General features: G+C 43.1%; 2 protein-coding genes across 4 annotated transcripts in view; one reads left to right on the plus strand and one right to left on the minus strand.

Annotated features, from left to right (window-relative positions):
• The first annotated feature begins 231 nt into the window (after nt 1-231).
• On the plus strand, nt 232-18369 carry Mest (mesoderm specific transcript). Of its 2 annotated transcripts, none has more exons than XM_005331095.4 (12): nt 232-385; nt 8746-8900; nt 10462-10541; nt 10956-11033; nt 11154-11290; nt 11487-11545; nt 12727-12767; nt 13549-13619; nt 13869-13970; nt 15246-15322; nt 16065-16128; nt 17024-18369. In XM_005331095.4, exons 2-12 carry the CDS (start codon nt 8747-8749, stop codon nt 17139-17141), a joined length of 981 nt encoding a protein of 326 aa, XP_005331152.1. In that variant the 5' UTR covers nt 232-385; nt 8746; the 3' UTR covers nt 17142-18369. The 2 variants fall into 2 exon arrangements, with proteins under 2 accessions (XP_005331152.1, XP_005331151.1); XM_005331094.4 differs by lacking the exon at nt 232-385 and adding an exon at nt 5601-5888.
• Nucleotides 18315-18998, minus strand: part of Copg2 (coat protein complex I subunit gamma 2) — a 134617-nt gene continuing 133933 nt past the window's right edge. For both annotated transcript variants that reach the window (XM_005331098.4, XM_078040541.1), the window contains one exon: nt 18315-18870. In XM_005331098.4, the coding sequence (XP_005331155.1) occupies nt 18740-18870 (131 nt within the window). In that variant the 3' untranslated portion in view covers nt 18315-18739. The remainder of the gene's footprint in view (nt 18871-18998) is intronic.

The following is an 18998-nucleotide window of genomic DNA, read 5'->3' on the forward strand; positions in this document are numbered from 1 at the left end:
AGTTAGTAACTATCAAAATATCGCTTCTTGGGCCTTCGCTTTAATAATCTAACGCGGAAAGTACTCAGATCAGGCCTTATATAATTCTATTCTCCTTTATCCACGCATTAGACCCCTGTCCAAGGCATGGCCTGCCATTTCATACCCTTTGCAATAGGTGGCGCTGACGCCTGGCAGGGAGAAGGCGGCAGCACATGCTGGGCTCGGGGACGATGGGCTTGAGTGCCGAGGAGGCGACGCTCTAGCCCGGAGCCTGATATTCGGTGGCTTGGCTGAGTCTTCCCTGGGGACTGGGTTAAGGCCGAGAACCTCTGGCCCCAAGGAGCGCATGCGCGCCCGGTCCCCCAAACATGGAGTCCTGTAGCCCAGGTCTTACCTGAGTCAGGTAAGAGACGGGCGGGAAAGGAATGGAACCTCCACCCTCCCCCTCGCAGCCCACCCAAGAGTGGGACTGGCCCCACTTGGGGTAAATGGATGGTGCAAATGGACTACGCCTGTCCTGGGACCCAGCTGAGTGACAGTGGCCTAAGGGTGCGAGGATCTGGCGAGCGCAGGGTGCCCGGGGGTGTGTGGGTGCGCGCACGAGGCTTGCCACATGGGCGAGGGCCTCGGTCGTCGTCTCCCAGATCTCGGCCTGGACCAGAACACAAAAGGGCCCCAGCCATCGCCCGAGGCCTGGCTCCCCTCCAGCGTTTCCCCTTTCCGTTGGGCAGTCTGACCAGCCCTCCCGGGCGCCCTGGGGGGCTGCGCTTTCCCTCTTGGGATCGGCCTTTGTGTCTGGAGAGGTCGCAGGCACACTGATGTGACCAAGGGGTGGAGGGCGAGGCGGGGGCCAGGGAGGGAGGTGGAAGGAGCGGGGGAGCGCGGCAGCCTGGCGCGCGGGGGCTTCCCGGGGCGAGCGCTGCGGCTGCAGCGGCGGCATCGGACCGGCTGGGGCGCCCAGGGCAGGAGAGCTGCACTGGTGGCGTGGGCGGGGGCCCTGCCAGGCGGCGGTGGGGCAGTACAGCTGAGGAAGGTGTGAGATGACGAGAGCAGTTGAGGAAAACCGAAACACCTGCTAGTGGGTTGACTCATCCAGGCTAGGAGGAATAATCTAATATGGAAAGTAATGGGGGGAAAACGAGAAGGAGCCCTGTGCTGTAGCCTAGGAAGAAGTTGCCTATCAGAAAGAAGGTTTTCTTAGAGGGCTGTGGTGAGCGGCAGATGAGATATGTGAAAGGGCAAAGAGCTGTACACGTGTAAGATACTATTATCTATTAGGATCCTTCAACCTATTTATCCGTTAGAGTGGCTAAAATGGTCTTCAGAAGTGGAATTATGGGGTAGTAGTCCCAGGACTGGGATTGTGGGGTGTGTGAAGTAATGTAAAGGGTGTATAAAGATAATTTAGGGGTGCCCAGTAATTCTGTAATATATGGAGACAACTACAGTATCCGTCCTTTTTTTTTTTTTTTTTTTTTTTGTTGTTGTTGTTCATCTGATCCTGGTTACAGGGGTTATTCAGCTGTATTGTTTCCCTCTACCATTATCTTTGGAGATTTCCTGCAGAGATTGTTATCCACATATGGTTCCAAAGAGGGAGAAAGACAATAGTCACTTTAGGAATATGTTGGTTAAATTTGAGAGAGAGGATGATGTGATTTTATTGGCAATTTATTCAATTTGTCTTCCCCTCAGCATGAAAGCAGTCGGTTGTACAAAAGTGCTGGGCTGAGGGAGACTTGTCTCCTGGCTAGAAGGACCACCTTGGCCAAGTTCCAACACTTCTCTGAACTTTAGTTTCTATCAGGAAGGAAAAGAACTTAAAGGTCATTCAGCCACATACCCAGAGCTTGCATACATTCCATAGGGTTACCCAGCCTCTAGTGACAGGGAATTTGTCATGTCCCAAAATGGCCAAGCCACCTCATCCCTCTAGACACTCCTTCCTGACTGTTGGAAAATTCTGTATGTTGAATCGACATCTGTTTCTCCACAGTTTGCACTCACTGGAGCCATACAGAGTAAAATGTCTAATGCTGCTTCCACAAATATTTGAGGACTGCTAACACATTTCCTTCTTCCACTCACTCCACAAGGCTTCTTTTCTTCAAACTAAACATGCCCAGTTATTTCAAACAGGGAGGCAATGTGGGGCAGTGGAAAGAACGTCAGTTCTGGAGCCAGACACATCTGATTCCGTTCCCAGTCCCTTCACATACTAACACTTAGCGCTCTGAGCTGCTATATCTTTCTCTGAGATGTGTGAATGAAAATACTCATTTAGCTGGGTTCCCGAGAGGATTAGGGATAAATTGGGTGATGATCCATGCTCATAGTAGGAGCTTAAAGTATGAGAGCTGTTACACCTTTTATGACATGATTTGCAGTATATTTTAGTTGATCTCTGAACACACTGCTGTTTGTCTGTTTGTCTTAATATCTGCTCTGTAGAACAGAATAAAATACTCTGTGAGGTCTAGCTAGCAGAACAGTGTAGGATTAGCTTATTTTGAATACTTCTCTATAGTCTACAATCAGTAGTTTTTTTGGAGCGGTATCACATTGATTTACTAAACTTTTTTTGTTAACTGAAATCCTAAGTTTTACAAAATGCTGCTGTTCAGGTTTCTTCCATTTTGCACCTTTTTAGTTTATTCAGATCTATAATTACTGCTCTTAAAAGTGGCAGCCCCAGTTCTATGCTGTTTTTGTAAATATCCTTGAATTCGGGTCTAAAATTGAGGTTAGAAAAGTATGATTATTGAGCCTGTGGAACCAGCCCTGCCGATTTCCTAACGCTATTGTGCATCAATGAGATGGAAAAGGCAGAGCTTTCTACACTAATTTTTGCACAAATCTGAGGTCTTACTGTGATAGAGTTGGAATGTGATAGGAATGTCTGATAAGCTGTTGTCTGAGGAAATACTGCTGCGTGTGATGTTGGTCAAGATAGGATCCCTTTGGAAGAACTGAAGGGGTGCCCTGAGAGCAAGCCAGAGGCTGACTTAGTATTTATGTACGGTCTGTTTTCTTTCCAAGGGTTATATACCTCGGGCCAGATTCTCCCTCTGCAGAGAAGCTTCCTTCTGGAATTAAGTCGGGCACCATTAGAAGATTCCTTAACTCTTTGACTCCTGGGGCATCATGGTCAGCATTTTCTCCCTCTACTTCCGAAGGCAAATTCCCGGCTTTAACCAAGCTGATCTGTCATAGCATGCTCTGCATTTTTCCCACTCATTGTTATTGTGCAGAGATTTTTCCCAACTGGAATGCTTTTTCTATTTAACCAAGTTCTGGGCTCCATGGCTATCGATCTCCATTCCCCTTCTCCAAAGAAGTTTTTCCTAGTCACTCTGTGCGGGGAGGATTTCTCCTCACCATCAGATTTGGGATTTCTGTTAGTTTTTGGGAGCTTTCCCTGGCCCTCCTTTTTCCCCTAGGGGCTTACACTGTTTCTCCCCCAATCTACACACTTGTTCCATGTGGGTAGATATGTTCTGTGGCCTTCAGAATAGGATCCTTTGTGGGGCATTTAGTCCATTAATTAGAAAATTGCCTTCATCTTGGATGCTGGTGCTTCTGGCCTGTGAGAATGAAAGTATGGAATTGTTTGTAGGTCTCAAAGGTTCCATTGAGGATAAATATGAGAAATATATAATGCAGAGGCTCTTGCTATTGTTTCCAATAGTTAAAATAGGAATGTCCTTACTTTGTTGAAAGGACCAGTTTAAATCTTGCTAAGTAATTCAGTCTTTAAAAAGTGGCAGTGGCTAGTTAGTATAGGTAATCCTCAACTTGTAAAGAGACTCATTTAAATTTTGTTAAGTAACCAATTAAGGCCTTTTAGGGTTTAAATCCATCTGTGGCTTCTCTTTTTCTTTAGGACAAATTCCAGCCTCTTTCCGATGGACTACTCTTTCTAGCCTAATTTTTTGTCGGTTGGGGCCCGGGGCCCAAAGGTCGTGCCTTTTTCCCCAATGATTGTGCATCCTGAGCCTCCCATGCTTTGCGAATGCAGTCCCCTCTGGCTGGAATGTTCTTTGTCTCTCCCGGTAAAAGTCTATTCATCATTCAAGACAACCCTTCCCCCCTCCTCTTAATTACTTCCTCCCCTTTGCGCCCTCAAATTTTTGTACTTATTCATGCAATATTTGTTAGGGGCCTGCTTTGTGACTGGCACCGCAGCGGGCTCTGGGGATACAAAAGGTGAATAACACTTGGGTTTGGTCTTTGAGGGCGCCGATCTGTAACAAAATGTTGCTAGGAAATCAAAAGGAAATTTTTAAAAGCATCAATTCTTATCTCTCCCCCCACCTCCAGATGGCCAGTGTCTTTCTCTGGGGCAGGCGCCCTTTCTCATTTATTTTGTACCCGGCTCTTAGTGCACTCTACGTGCTAAACAAGCATTTGTTTCATGCCCCTCTTAATCAGACCCTGGTAGGTATACCCTCTATGCGCCACACGTTCTGATGACATGTTCCTAAGGCTGGCGTCTACAGAGTCTGGTGGGTGGCCCTAGGCTCCTGGTGCGATTAGATACCGGCAGCTTCGGCTAGCCCTGTGGCCAGCCTTTTGCCGAGTGGTGCTGTCTGCACTGCTGGCCTAAGACTCCGCGAAGTATTGGAAAGGCTTCTGCCCAGTGCGGAACAGAGGTCTGCAGCGCCCCCGCTGGACCGGCCGGCTCTGGGCTGCTGCCTCGCTTGTTAACGCTCAGCCTGATCGCGGCCATCAAAATTTCAATTTATAGCCAGAAAATGTATGTAGATACTCTGATGTTCGACACTTCTCTTTTCAAAGGTGTAATAGATGCCTTTTAAAGGGCTATGGGTTAAAGAAAATCCCTTTCCTCTTTCCTGCACCTTTGGTGTCTCTGCATTGTGATTTGCTGCACATAAAGGGGGTCTTGCTGCCCTGATTGTGTGGCAGGTCCAGTGCCGCGCGCGGAATCCGCGCTGCGGTGGCCTCCGGCTTGCCAACCACGTCGCACTGCTGTAGAGGAAACGTGTTCCGCACTGCTGCGGTTGCCCGAAGGAAACCACACTTTGTGCAACTTTGGCCTGCTTTGCTCCGTAGTAGCCATCCTATATGTTCCCCCTAACCTGGAGAGTCCCACAGAGCTTATGGTTCCCTTGGTCATCACCCATACTTAGAGACTTGGGAGATGTTGGGTGCTCGCGGTCCGCTCTTTCGGACATGGGCACTCATAGGATTTGACATCCACACTTTGGGCATTGAATGCAAATAGGCGCCGCGGCAAGGACCACAGCCCTGTTCTCCTTTAGGTCAATCGGCCACTCTCTAGGGCTGGGGCCTGTGGTTACTGTTAGGGGAGTTTTGGGGTCTCAGGGGTCTGCCATCTTTGCCTCAGGCCTTAACTTCCAAGGAAGGGTTCTGCAGCAGAATCACGAACTCAGGGTTTGGGGGTCTGCGAGGAAGCGGTGGGGTGCTGGGGGCGATCCACACTTCTGAAGGCGCGTGAGGGGGGCACCCCACCACTGCGGCGGTGGCAGGGCTGAAGGGAGGGGCTCTGCGGCTGGCGCGCTCGGGAGGGGCGCTGCGGTGTGGTGGGCGGTCCAGGGGCGGGGCGCGGGTGGGCTCTAAAAGTCGGTGCCCGCTCGCTCGGCACTGCTGCGGCCACCAGCACTTCTCAGCGCCTCCTGGCAGGCGGCGGCAGCCCGGGCACCTCCTCTGCGGCAGCCGCGCCTCGCCAGTCGGAGCAGTGCCGCATCGCCCAAGTGGCCGCTCATTGCCGCCGCTGCCGGCTGCCCTGTGCCGGCGGTGGGCAGCGTTCCTGCCGCCACCGACCTTGCACAGCTGCAGGCGCCTCAGCGCGCCCAGTGCTCTGCAACCCTGCGGCGGGCGGCATGGGATAACGCGGCCATGGTGCGCCGAGATCGCCTCCGCAGGTGGGTGCGTGCGGGCTGCGGTGGAGGGCGCGTGGGGGTGTGGCCGGCTGATCCTAGTCTCGGGTGCTGGCCGATGCTGGGGACTCTGCCTGGCAGTGCCCAGCTGCCTTGTAAAGAAAACCCCACCCAGCCGGCCACCGTTCTGTCTCCTTGTGTTAGTGGGGTCACTTCTGTCAGCCGTAGAATGTTTCAAATTTGGGGTCTCTGGCTTATTTTTAAACCCCGGGGTCGCTCAGTTAAGGTTTGAGATTTTTAGACCATGAGCTCACCCCAATATGATGTATGATCTCCAGACCCCCGGTATCGCCTTGCTGCGAATTAGGATTTTTAGATCCGGTCATCTTTGTAGTGTGACTTACGATCTTTACATCCTGGAATCACTCGTGTGGTTTACGATTTTTAAGACCCCACCATTGACGTGGTGTGATTTAGGATTTCCAGATCTAGTCATTGCTGTGGCGTGACTTATGATTTCGCGATCCTGGTAATGCCCCGTTTTGACTTAGGATTTTTAGACCCGACCCTCACTGGTTTGTGACTTGGGGTTTCTAGACCCCAGTATTGCCCTGCTGGATTTGATTTCCAGACCCCTGGTATTTGTGGTGTGATTTAGACCCCGCTATTGCAGTAGCGCAATTTAAGATTTCCAGATCCTGGCGTCTCGGTGGCGTGTTACCGCAAAGGTGTGACTAGAACTTGCCGCGCCGTATCTCCAAGATGTTAAGTATTGTTCAGAGGTCAGTAACGAGACGTGCGAGGGGTAATTGGGATGCGACCAAACTGTCGTGCTGTAACCGGCAATGTTTGATTTAGTGGGTTTACAGAGCAGTTCGTCCTCTCACAGCGATGCCATCAGGTAATATTAGACAAATGCATTTTTCCCATGTACAAGATGAAGAAATCAAGGTTCAGAGAGATTAATTTCCATAGTTTTTACTGGAGTTTGTTAAATTTATACTCTGATTCATGACTCCATCAAATAATGGGAATTTGACAAAAAAATGGATTAAAATGTTAATCCATTTTATCTACGTACTTGCTTCACTATTAAAAATTCTAAAATGTCGGTGGAGCAATTTTACCGAGGCAATTAAGACAGAGAATAACTCTCTAAGGGGCTGATTTGCTTTCTCAGAGTAAAAGAGGGCCAGCGGTGGGTTGTGCAGGAGCGCAACGTGGGTTTCAGGCGTGGGGTTTTTGCGCCCCCCCCCCATGGTTTGCTGCCAAAGGAGCCCCTCCCTGGTGCTTTGCTGAGTCACTGCAGATTCTGCTGCTGGGACTGTGAATGGATGCCAGGAGAGATGATTTGAAAAATAAATTAATTGAGGTATAGTGCAGATAGCACTGAGAAAATGATAACGAAAACCAATTGTTTTTTTGTTATTTAGGAGGCGGTACTGGGATGTAGCCTGCCGCTATTGCGCGGCGCAGATTATGATATAACCCTCTTGTTCCAGCACTTTTCCAATCGTTTCTATTATTACCATGAAAGGTAGAACTAAATCTTGGTTTCTGTTTTATAGGCAGGTACTTCAGGGGCGGGGAAGACTACCCTAGTGATGGCTAAAAACCATATGCAGGAAACTGAGCTTAAGGGACATGGTTATTTTAGCATAGTGGAATCATGGGTATATTTTTTTAGTTAAAAAAAAAAGGCATTTTTGTGAATGGATTTGCTCACGTTGAGTAGGGGTTGTGGCCAGATTACGGGTAACACAATGGCAGGGTGAGCGCATAGACGCAAAGCTGGTTTCACCAAGGTGTGAGCAATTGATCTCCTTTATTTGTGGCTATTTTAATTGCAATTTTATTGACATCTCTTATTTAAGTTTTGGAGGATATTGTTTCCATTCTGGCTGTTTGATAAAACAACTGGGAATTCTTTCCCTGGTGACCATGGGGAGTCGAAGACTGGACACAGGAAAAGGTTTCTAATTCAGTGTGCATGAATTATCTGGATCTTTGAAGTTTTGGGCATGGCAAGACTGGGTGTAGAACCAGTGCTTTCTTTCCAAAGAGAAAAAAACAATTCTCACATGCTGGGTCTGTCATATTTGGGGTGTTGGGGGGGTTGGGGTGGTGGTGGAGGGTGTCATGAAATTAACTAAATGAGTACTTAGAGTCTGCTAAGAAAAGGAGGAATATAATCTGTTGCCCAGACTTATTTTTAAGAGATTAGATATGCAGGCTCATAACAAAGCTGCTTATGTTGGAATATACAGTGGAGCAGCTGTCTTGTTGCTTTTACAGACTCTTTACCCTAAATGGTTTCTCAGCCCAAATCTGGACAGTAGTGCTAAAGGGAGCTTCACTTGGATTAGAGGGTTGACAAGTATTTAAAATCAGAAGCAGCTCTCTATTTAAGGACATGTGATAAGTCAGTCTCTCTTTCTCACACACACACATTTTAAGACATTAGTAGCATGTATATGTATTTTAAACATTAGGGGTTGTTGAATAGGTGTTAGAGTTTTTACAATATGCAGGAAGTTATGTTTTTCCTTGGGAAACCTCTTTAGCAGATATCAGGAAGAGCACAAAGGGTGTGTGTGTGTGTGTGTGTGTGTGTGTGTGTGTGTATGGGGGAGCTGAGGGGTTAAAGTGGCTGAAGGTAGGTAGAAGGTTACATACTCAAATAATATATTTTCCCCTTAAAAGTAGAGTGGTGAGCAAATTATGGTGATTGCCACAGCCACAGAGGTGTGATCTAATTCTACTTGATAAACTTTTTGCCCTTGGTGGTGGTGGGGGGGCTGGTGGGCAATATAGTCACTGTATGGTACAAAAGTTTCCCACTCCATGCTCCCAGCTCAGGTTGTGGAAGTGTACCATATTACCCCAACTGCTTTTCCCACAGGATGAGGGAGTGGTGGGTCCAGGTGGGGCTACTGGCCGTGCCCCTGCTGGCCGCGTACCTGCACATCCCACCCCCTCAGCTCTCTCCTGCGCTGCACTCATGGAAGACTTCTGGCAAGTTTTTCACCTACAAGGGACTGCGCATCTTCTACCAGGGTAAGGACTGGATTACTGGAATACCCTATGGGAGTGATCCTCGTAGGTCCCAGCCAAGGTACTTATTTTGTGTCCCTTGGTCTCTATTGCCCCTTAGTGATGGAGGGGAGTAACCCTTTCTCTGTTTAGTGTCCCTGAAGGAATGAGGGGCGTGGATTAATTCCCCTCATTCACTGGAGAGCCTGGAGACTCAGAAAGCTGTGGGGGTGGGGGTTGGAATTAAGAGTCCAATCTCTGTATATGACTTTTTAGTAAGTTTTTTTTTTTTTTTTTTTTTTTTTTTTTGGTGTGGCTTGATTTGTATTCAGATATTAGTTTTCTCTTCTGAGCACCCCTAGTGTCAGGTTATATGTACAGTATTCAGAGATGTAACTACCATTGTTTTTCTCCCCCCAATTCCTGATTTAATTTTATTGAATTGTTTTCTATAAAGATTTTTAAATGTGATTTAAGTCTTATACTGTTGTATAAATTAATTTGCTAATGATAATTACTATGACTGTACTTACTAAGTAATAACCATATGCCAGGCATCGAGTTACATTTTCAACCTTCATTGTTTCATTGAATCTTTACAACAGTATTTGGAGATAGGTGCCATTAATCTCATTTTATAGGTGAAGAAACTGGGAAACAGACTGGAAAAGATTTCTTTTGGGCGGGGGTCAAGAGCAATAACGAAAAATGTTTGTCATAAACCGTTTTTCATTATTGCTCCTGACCTCCTCTCATTTGCTATATTCAATTAAGTAAGTATATATTATATTGGTTTGGTTTATTTCTAGATCTTCAATATTTGTTGTTGCACAGATCATTTGTACAGATTAAGAATAAAGCTCCTTGGCTAAAGTATATAACATTTTTAATTGCTGTAAATTATTTAAAAAAAATCTTATTACTGAATTTTCATGCCACAGGCAGTATATATAAATGTATTCATTTTAATCCAGTATTATTAGTAAGGCATTTTATTGTCTATCTGGCTAATCTGAAAGAAGTATAATTATTCCATAGTATCATATGCATTAAAAAATGTTCCTATCTGTATTGATTAATGCTTTTTTGTAGTCGATATAATTGTATAATAGTTTGAACATTATGCTTTTGATACCAGATTGGTTTTCTTCTAAAGGCTCACAGGAAGAATCGCTCAGTATTATAGAATTTTTGTAATAAGTTACTGATAAATTACAAAAAATTTTTAGTTTATGTGTTGATGATACATTTTTAACTGGGAAAGTTTACTTTTTACTGTGAATAAGCTTGTATTTTAACTTAATATAAAATAAAGGGAGATATAGATACGCCTTTCAAAGGAAATTTAAGTAAAGCAAGCTACCTTCATTCACAGGAAGTATCCTATTTATAATTTTTCAATATACAGATTAAAAGAAAAAGTGCATGTTATTACTTGAAGCGATTAGCTTTCATTTTAAAAAGCAATATATCAGTTTAACTTGGTTATAGGTTTTTGTCCTTTATACCATATTAGTTAAGATTTTAACATATTCAAAGTTATTTTTATAGGGAGTTGGCCTAATCGATCTGCCTTTTTTTCCAGACTCTGTGGGTGTAGTTGGCAGTCCTGAGATAGTTGTGCTTTTACATGGCTTCCCAACTTCCAGCTATGACTGGTACAAGGTAATGAAGTCAGATTTCTAGGTCCTACTATGTCTTAAAAAATACAAAAATCAAGGATTTTCTTGTTAGCACTACAAGGCTCTTGAAAATTTAAATCACTTTATGAAATAGCATTAAACATCTAACTGTTTCTCATTTACTGTAAGGGAGTAAAAAACACTTTGGCAGTCTGGAAAGGCTCATTGCGAAGTTAACAATGCTGGAGCTTCACCTTCAATAGATTAATCACTAGGAATCAAGCACTTTCCAGGAGGATCAACTCGGGGGTGGCTAGTGGTAGTTTCATGAGGTTTCACTTTATCAAAGTCCATCTGTAAAGCTGGGATAGGGATGAAGCTTCTGTGCTGCTGTGGGTCACGGGAGGGGAGGCGCAGCGCAGGAGCAGAAAATCCAAATCATTCTTTCTTTCTATAGATTTGGGAAGGTCTGACCCTGAGGTTTCATCGAGTGATTGCCCTTGACTTCTTAGGCTTTGGCTTCAGTGACAAACCGGTGAGAAGCACCTATATGGAACCAGTATTGGGACTGGGGAGGATGTGGATGGAGGGGTCAGGCTGGCAGAGAGACCTGTACGTGACTTTATCCTGTGTATCTGGCCTTTCCTTTTCTTAGAGACCACACCACTATTCCATATTTGAGCAGGCCAGCATCGTGGAGGCGCTTTTGCGCCATCTAGGACTCCAGAACCGTAGGATCAACCTGTTGTCTCACGACTATGGAGACATTGTTGCTCAGGAGCTGCTGTATAGGTCAGTGAAGCCAGATTTCTGCTTCTTCACAGGCTGCACACTAGCTTAAGATGCTGGGAAAGTAAATTGTTCCTGGCCCCCTGCTATTCTTTTCCGGGGCCGGGGTGGGTGGGGGTGGGGGGGTGGGGTTGTGATCTGCTGCGTTGGTGTCAGTCTGCTCAGCTAAGTGTGTGTGTTTCCTCATCCCCTGCTCTAGGTACAAGCAAAATCGATCTGGCCGGCTTACTATAAAGAGTCTCTGTCTGTCAAATGGAGGTAACTGTCTTGGCAGAGGGTGGAAAAGTGGGGCATAGCCTAGGAGGGCCATCTTTAGATGATATAGGGACATCTAAGTATAATCTGATGATACTGCAAACAGACACAATCTTGAAGATCTTTTACCTTTTTTGTGCCGTGAATTGCTTTGGTGGTTGATGACATTTATGAACCCCCTTTCAAAAGGATGATTTTAAATATAGAAAAATAAATAGGCTTACAAAGGAAAGTGATTATGTTGACATACAGTCAATAAGAACCTGTATCACAGTAATATGTACTGCTTTTGTAGTGCATTAGACAGTGAGATCTAATGGTGGGTCTGGTAGCACTCTGATTAGAAGAAATGAGGAGGGTAAGTGCTGCTTTGATGTATTTGTAATGACTATAGTAGGTTATGAAAAAAATAAGTCATAGATACCATAGATATATGGTATAAGTATTAAAGTCTTAAAATTCTTATTTGATGGCAATACCAAGTTTCAGGAGGAAGTCAGTGGGCCCCAGATTAGAACTTTTGGAAATATTTCTTTTTCTTTGTGTGCCATTGAGCACGGCTTTAAATCCATGAATATCCAAATATCCCTTGACTGCCTTAAGGGCAGCTTGGGAGAAGAGTTAAGTCTGTTCCTTTTTCAGCAATATTTATGTCTTTCTTCCATTGATTCTGGAGAGAAATGGAAAAGAAAAAACTAGTTGTCCCCCCCATTTTCTTTTAGGACCTTCACTTACTGAAAGAATCTTGTGTTTCTACAGCCCAAATCATTAACAACACTGTGTTCTGTGTGGTGGGAGGAAATGCTAAGTGGAGTCAGCCTAGTCATCAGCATTATGGATAGTTGTTGTAATTATTTTTCCCATCCTTAAAATGGGGGAAAAAATTCCAGTAGGATATAATTTAATTAGGTAAACACAAAACACTCTGGAGAAGTAATCATAGAAAATAATAGTCATGCCTTGCTTAATGAGGGGGATACACATATATGCAGTCCGCTGTTGGTTGAAATTTGTTATGTAGTGCGTGGCTGTACTAAGTTTTATTTGTGTATCCATTTTGGCTAACGGCCCAAAAGGTGACAACGGATAGGGTGGATACTTTCTGATAACAGTCTTTCTTTTGACTTAAGAGTTGGTAAATGACTTAAATGGTAAATGACTAAGAGAAATCTCTTCTTCTACAGGTATCTTTCCTGAGACTCACCGGCCTCTCCTTCTCCAAAAGGTTGGCTACTTCCCTGAAGAGGTCCTCAATTTTAAGGCTTATGTTGATATTAAGTAAAGTAAACCTTTTAAGGGTTATACCTGCTGTAATGAGCTACAATTATTTTTCTCCTCCTTATGAATTCTTAGGCAAACAAAGCAGTGGAAGTGGCTCCTACATAAAACTGAAAACTATTTCTGAGAATGAGATGAATAGATGAACTATGTAAAGATTTGTGTCACAAGTATGAAGTATGATATCTGAACAAACTGGGATCCTAGTCTAAGCTTGAATACACAAAAGTTAAAAGCCCTAAGGATTTATGGCCAGGTGCCACGGAGTACACCTATAGTACCAAGCTACTTGGGAGGCTGAGCTAGGAGAATGTCTTGAGCCCAGAAATTTAGGGCCAGCCTGGGCAACATAGACCCTGATTCTTTTCTTTTTTTGAGACGGGTCCCACTCTATTGCTCAGACTGGCCTTATGTTTTTAATCCCCCTACGTCAGCCTCCCAGGTAACTGGGATTACAGGTGTGCACCACAGTGCCTGAGATACTGCTTCTTTAAAAAGAAAAAGAAAAAAGTATATTAGGGGTTTAGTGAAGTATAGAAGTGTAATCGTAATGATAATTAGAAATATATTTGTCTTCTATGAGAGAATAATGTGGGTAGACAAAACTAAACTGAAGCTAACCATGGAACTTTTCAGGGGGAGCTTTTTAGTTCCTAGTATAAAACTTTTTGTCCTGATGAGTTGGTTTCTCTGGATTCTTGATTTTTACTTTCACTTATTATCTACAGCTACTTAAAGATGGAGGTGTGCTGTCACCCATCCTCACGAGGTTGATGAACTTCTTTGTATTTTCTCGAGGGTAAGTCTTTATCAAAGATGGAGTATGGCCTGGGAACGCTGTAGTGAAAAGTTGCTGCCATTACAATTCAGGGCCAAATCCTGGGGTTTGAGATATTCAGGCAAAGGTGTTGGCCACTTGCCAGGAAAGTAGTAGAAGGAATTCATAAATCAGTTAAGGGTCAGACTTCATGACCTCTGAGGTTCCAGCCATATTTAACATTCTGAATTCTCTCCACACTTATCTTCCTGCATTCTGGCCTCTTTTCAGTCTTACTCCCGTCTTTGGACCATACACTCGACCCTCCGAAAGTGAGCTGTGGGATATGTGGGCAGGGATCCGAAACAATGACGGGAACTTGGTGATTGACAGGTAAGAAATAAACTTTTCCTTTGGGCTCTTTTGGAAAGTGGGGCAAGATGCAAGATTGCTTGTATTTGATGACTTGTTCCTATCACAAGAAGGCTGGTTAGGATCTATGAGGCAAACTGAAAACCGGTCTTGGTCTCTGCTTTTCAAAAAGAAATAAATAGATATGGTGAGCCCTGTGGCTAACCATTTGGTGCAAGAAGGGTGGATAAATAGCTATGAATTCTAATGCTAATTGACTGATACACTTTAGAGGTCTTTTTTAATGCTTCAAAATGTCCAATCATAGTTGTGAAAGGAGCCTAGTACCTCTCAAAAAAGTATCTAGGCTCTTTCTTTTGCATATCTTTTCAATAGCAACAGGGAATGAGATGCAAGACTTCTCTGTCTTATACCAAGAACTGCCATGCCTTGGTTCTCACTGAGGGACCTAGAGATGGTAATATCCATAACTACTTGAGGCCCTGTCTTTTTTATCAGTGGGGTCAAGTAGCATCAGTGTTTTAACTGATGGCTTTGCTGGGATTGTGTGTTAGCAGGAGTCATTCCTCTCCTAACATAAGTCCCTGTGAAATCCTTCAAGATTAGTTTTTAATATAAAAAACTGAAGAACAAACATGATCTCCTTAAAAATTCTTCAAAAAAGTTAGAGGTGATATTTGGGTTCACAAATAATAATAATAATTATTATTATCATCATCCTGGAGTTGCCAGGAAGAACAGTGCATGAATCTGAGAGCTGAAATGTGGCTACAACATTTTGCACTTTAGGAAAAGGAATTCTCCCCATTCTGTCTGTGATCAGATGAAGTATAGAGATGACATTTTATGTTCATGAGCTTCTACACTTAATTTTAGAGGACGATGTCAACTTAGAGATCATGTAGTTCATTCCTCCTATTTTAAAAAAGAGAAAACTGAGATCAGAAGATGTGTGTTATAACTTTGAGTCATTGAGCTGGTTAGTGGTGGAGTTAAAATCAGAACCTTAAGTCCAGGTTTTAGTCACATATGCTCCAAAGCCACCTTCAGCCTTCCTGAACTCTCATTCCCTGCTTAATAAATGCATAGGCCCATTTGTGCTTCTGTTGATATGAGAGGTATGATCACTGCTGTAGCCAGAGGGTACTTAATACAAATGGATAAAGTGGGCCATTCTCAGGACATCTAAGTTGCTTCCAGATGCAAAAGTGTTCCTTGTGGCTCAGATCAGGCTTTGGAGTTCCACTAATAATCAAGGTTTCTTGTTCTGCTCCTGCTGACTTACCTGTCCTATAGTCTCTTACAGTACATTAATCAGAGGAAGAAGTTTAGAAGACGCTGGGTGGGAGCTCTTGCCTCTGTAACTATTCCCAGTGAGTATTCTTACATTACTTTTGATAGGAAAACTTAAGTTAAAATATCTGCAACTCAGTTAAATCTGAATTTTAGCTAAACAGTAACTATATTTTGAGAATTAGTATCAACAAAGAAAACCAAAATTTTTGTTTTTTACCTGAAATTCAAATTTAACTTGGTGTCCTTTTATTTCATTAGCAATACTACTTCTAACATCTAGAACACCAGTATGTATGTAGAGTCAAATGTATAAACCACTGAAACATGTAGTTGGCATTGGTGAACTACTGTGACAGGAGGCTGTTGAGATTACTAATCAAGAGGATATAGGTGGTTTGAGCTCATTGGTGTCTTCACTCTCACAGAATGAAAATATTGACATAGGCCTCACATACAGTAGTTAGTACTCAAGAAATTATTGGTTGATTTCAAATAACTTTAGAGACTTAAACTATGACAATATCTTGGATTTACAAAATGAGAATGTTGAAAGCTTATTCTTTTTGGTCCAGAAACAGAAGACCTGGAAAGATAAAATGGCTGTATATAGGAGAAAGTGTGCCAAATGAAACAACTGACTTGTTCCCATTTTCTTTGTAGTTTACCTATTAAAAGAAGCTTGGTTTCCTATCAGAAAAAAATTTGTTTAATTTGCAGAAATTTTTTTTTTTTTTTTGAGGTAGGGGAGTTAATTTTAGGATGGCAGTAGGAAAACAGAAATGAGAGCTGTTGGTAATTCATCCCTCTTCTGTTTCTTAGTTCATTTTATCTATGGGCCATTGGATCCTATAAATCCCTATCCAGAGTTTTTGGAGCTGTACAGGTGAGTCTTGCTCAGAGGTGTTTTGTCAGTATTTCATCCTGACAGGGGTAAACAGAATTACCTGTTGAGGCTGTTGGCACTAGCTATTGTCTCTGACCTCACTGGCTGTTCATCCAGAAACCATATCATGGAAAGATCAAGAAACTGAGTTATATATTCTCTTATTGTGTATAGCCTGTTTTCACTATTACGGCTATTTCATATTCCTAGGTATAGAGATAAGAAAAAGCTATCATGTGAACCAAGGAATGAAAGTGGATATATCTTAAATGTTTGTTTTAATCTGACTGTAAAGCCAGTTTGTTGACCTAAACTGAGCAGACTGATAGGAGAGATTAAGAGGAAAAGTGCCTTCTCATTAGTTGTTATGCTTTCTGGGTACTTACTTGGAAGGTGTTGGAATATGAAATCTTTTTGACTATGTCATGTAAGACTGTTCCATACCTTCATATAGCCTAGTGGACATATATGGCCTAGTAGTAGATAGCTTGCTTGTAATTTTAGTCAAAATCCCCTCTCTCATCACCTCCTGAAATTAAGGAAGGTCCTTGGTTATCTTTGCTTGGGGCAGTGAGTTGCTGAGTGATCCACTTGTTTGATGCTTCATGCTTCTCTAAAGAGCTGAAAGTCATCCTGTTTTGCAACTGTTGCAAAAGTGTTATATTTTCAAGTTGTTGTGTGTTGAATTATGAACAATTAAAAACTAGTCTGCATAAGTGGAATTGGCAAGTTTATCTGCCTTAGATAATTCCAAAGTAGAAGGCGAATAAGCTTTTTGTTGGTTCCTTCTAGTGTGGTATATATCTGCAGGGGCATTTGCTGGGGCTTCCCACTGGCTTACCTCCTCCCTTCCCTCCAGCCTTAAGTTCACCTACATGCTGTTCTCTTCCACTAGGAAAACGCTGCCGCGGTCCACAGTGTCGATTCTGGATGACCACATTAGCCACTACCCACAGCTAGAGGATCCCATGGGCTTCTTGAATGCATATATGGGCTTCATCAACTCCTTCTGAGCTGGAAAGAGTAGCTTCCCTGTATTATCTCCCCCACTCCCGTATCTGTTGTGTATTCCACTTAGGAAGAAATGCCCAAAAGAGGTCCTGGCAATCAAACACTGTTTTCTTACAAAAGTCCACTTTACTCACATTGATGGATCAGAGTATAGAAAAAAGGCAGCAGAAACTCTGACAAAATAGCCCACCTCATTCCTTTGACGTCTGATGAAGTATATAGACTTTGTCTTTGTGTTATTAGGAAATTCTGATGAGCATGACTTCTCATGGACGCAGAGAGACAGGCATTAGACATTCTTTTGCTTAGAAGACTTTTTAACACTTCTGTGGAACTTTCCTGAAGTATCTAAAAGTGTTAATTTCTGGCCCAACCCGAATTGGAATTCCACAGTAGAGAATGAGGAGTGGGGCCTGTTATCTCTCCTTGAACGGCTTGAAGGGTACATGGTTTTTAAAGTTCTCTAGGCAACATAGTTTAAGAGAGTGAATATCCCTTGTCATACTTTGGATTAGTTTCATCAGCTGCTTCAAATTATAGACTTTTTGTTAAAATATTTGTTTTAGTAATGCAGTATTTTAAAGTATGGTATAAGAGTGTGATATGCCTACACACTGTATATAGTTTATAAGGACACTAAAATGGCAGACCTTAACTCTGTCAAAGTAGTGAACCTTATTAAACGTGTAATTTCTGAGTAAACTAAATCCAAATTTTTACAGAATTTCCTAAAATCACAGACACTAAGAACCAATTGCATCTGTGCCAGAGATTTACTGTTATTAGCTGGAAAGATAAATTCTAACAGCAAATAATAGTCTAACTACTCATACCTCAGTGCTTAGAAGCATGTCCCTCCTGGGCTGAAGTGTAGGGAGGGGACCCTTATATACTCGAGTTACCTTGCTGAAGTACACTGACTCCTCTGGTGATGGTGGCTTAGCTTTCCATTGGCTCTCCCAGAGAGGCTTTCTCATGCAGCTCAGCAGTTCCTGTACTTAGCAGACAGGATAGTTCCCAGACACTTTAAGAACAAATTCTCAAAGACCTATAGGCAAATGGTGCTGAATAGTTTTTTTTTAAGCCACAGTTTCACTGTCTTAGTCAAAGTAGGATTATTAAGTGATTAATTTTAAATTCGTTTTTTAAAAATTAGGAACTTCAAGTATAACAACTTTGAAACTGGAATAAGTGTTTATTTTCTATTAATAAAAATGAATTGTGACTAAAGTGGATTCTGGCTTCCCCTCCCCACCACCCCTTTGGGATAAAATTTTCCAACATTGCCAGGAGCTTTCACACATTAAACAAAAGAATACAATGAAGTTAAGCAGCTGGAATATAGGATAATATTTGATTTTCAAGCTCACCCAAAGCTGCACTGTCATACCAGAGCTGACCAAGTGAGAAAGGAAAAATCCAAAACCAAGGAACACCAAAACCCATGCACAAGGACAGACATTGGCTTAATCTGCTGGCTCAGAGCCAAGCACTTAGTTTGTTTAAAGTGTGATTTTGGGAAATTCATGCCGCTAGCCTAAAAGCTCTCTGACAGTGATGTACATACATACACATCAACTTCATCTTGCCCAGTAAGAACTTATCCAACAGAAGCCAAGATAACATCTACAGGTGTTCTCTCTTTGCTTCTGACAGTCACCTGCATGGTCACTCCATCTGCTAAGGCCAGCCTGGACCTCACCAATAAGTCAAAGCCACCTCTGTATATACCTGAGAGGAAAAAAGTGAGGAAAACCACATTTAAGAACTCAAGCTCTAAATAATGAAATTTATCATGCTCTGCCTACATCTCCTTTCTATTATTTTAGTTTATCTTTTCTAGAAATTTGTGAGAGTTG

Source organism: Ictidomys tridecemlineatus, chromosome 2 (genome assembly GCF_052094955.1).
Source record: "Ictidomys tridecemlineatus isolate mIctTri1 chromosome 2, mIctTri1.hap1, whole genome shotgun sequence".
In the NCBI taxonomy this organism is placed as follows: domain Eukaryota; kingdom Metazoa; phylum Chordata; class Mammalia; order Rodentia; family Sciuridae; genus Ictidomys; species Ictidomys tridecemlineatus.

Bases quoted from the DNA above. Each gene is read 5' to 3' on its own strand.
- Mest (XM_005331094.4), top strand. From the start codon at position 5,863: ATGGTGCGCCGAGATCGCCTCCGCAG. The intron at 5,889-8,745 runs GTGGGTGCGTGC...CTTTTCCCACAG, and splicing joins CGCCGAGATCGCCTCCGCAG to GATGAGGGAGTGGTGGGTCC. The intron at 15,323-16,064 runs GTGAGTATTCTT...TCTGTTTCTTAG, and splicing joins TGCCTCTGTAACTATTCCCA to TTCATTTTATCTATGGGCCA.